General features: G+C 44.3%; 1 protein-coding gene across 1 annotated transcript in view; it reads left to right on the forward strand.

The window, feature by feature from the left end:
* The window catches only part of GET4 (golgi to ER traffic protein 4 homolog (S. cerevisiae)), a 7,269-nt gene that overhangs the window by 3,079 nt on the left and 3,212 nt on the right, over window positions 1–978 (forward strand). Inside the window, exon 4 of the mRNA XM_010160208.1 lies at window positions 190–328. Within this exon, the coding sequence (XP_010158510.1) occupies window positions 190–328 (139 nt within the window). The remainder of the gene's footprint in view (window positions 1–189; window positions 329–978) is intronic.

A 978-nucleotide genomic window follows, 5' to 3' on the forward strand; every position in this document is an offset into this window, starting at 1 on the left:
CCTTTATAAATCGGCTGTAGCTAACAAAGGAAAAAGCCCACCCTCTTGTTGCTAGTTGTCTGGTTTATACACCACGTGTGCCGCCCTTGTCCCTTTACCAGCTGTAGCACACAAGCCTCACAAACTTGGTTTTAGGTTCAGGTATGATGGACTGATTTCTTAAAAGCCTTTTTCTTTTTCCTTTTCTAGAGCAAAACTATAGTGAATCTCGGTATCACTTCTTGCACTCCACAGATGGTGAAGGATGTGCGAATATGCTAGTGGAGTACTCCTCGTCGAGGGGCTATCGCAGTGAGGTGGACATGTTTGTAGCACAGGCAGTACTACAGTAGGTGTTAAACTTCTTTTAATCTGTTTTGCTGCGATGACACTGTGTTTGAGGCCAATCTGATTTAATCGTGATAACTGTGGGTTAACTGCCTATCCTTTTGAAAAGAAACTGGCCAGAGCTGCTGAAACTCACTTTGGGTGGTGACAGCAGGAGAAAACCATCTCGGAACCGATGCGTTGAACTGGGGAGACTGTGGGTTCCTATCCTTTTGAAAAGAAACTGGCCAGAGCTGCTGAAACTCACTTTGGGTGGTGACAGCAGGAGAAAACCATCTCGGAACCGATGCGTTGAACTGGGGAGAGTCAAACAACAAAAAAAAAGCATTAAGGTTGAAACTTGGAATCATGTTAATTGCCTGAAGTATTAATATAATCTGTTTGACCCCGAAAGCACAGTTCTTAGCTTTGTTAACACCACTTTATGTCTAGTTAGGGCTTACCCTGATGTTCTTACCAAAGCTGGACCTAAGTAGTCTCTATATTTATCTTCAGTGTAGGACTTGCTCTCAGTCTCCTAAGGACTGTCCTAAGAGACGGTTTGTCTTGGGTCACCCCCGTCTGTGAGCAGCAGTGTGATGGTTCTTGGTTTGACAAGAGTTGCTGGTGGCTTTTGTTTACGTCAGGCATTTATTTTGTAGGAGGCAGGAA

This window comes from Eurypyga helias, unplaced genomic scaffold (assembly GCF_000690775.1).
Source record: "Eurypyga helias isolate BGI_N326 unplaced genomic scaffold, ASM69077v1 scaffold11081, whole genome shotgun sequence".
NCBI lineage: Eukaryota > Metazoa > Chordata > Aves > Eurypygiformes > Eurypygidae > Eurypyga > Eurypyga helias.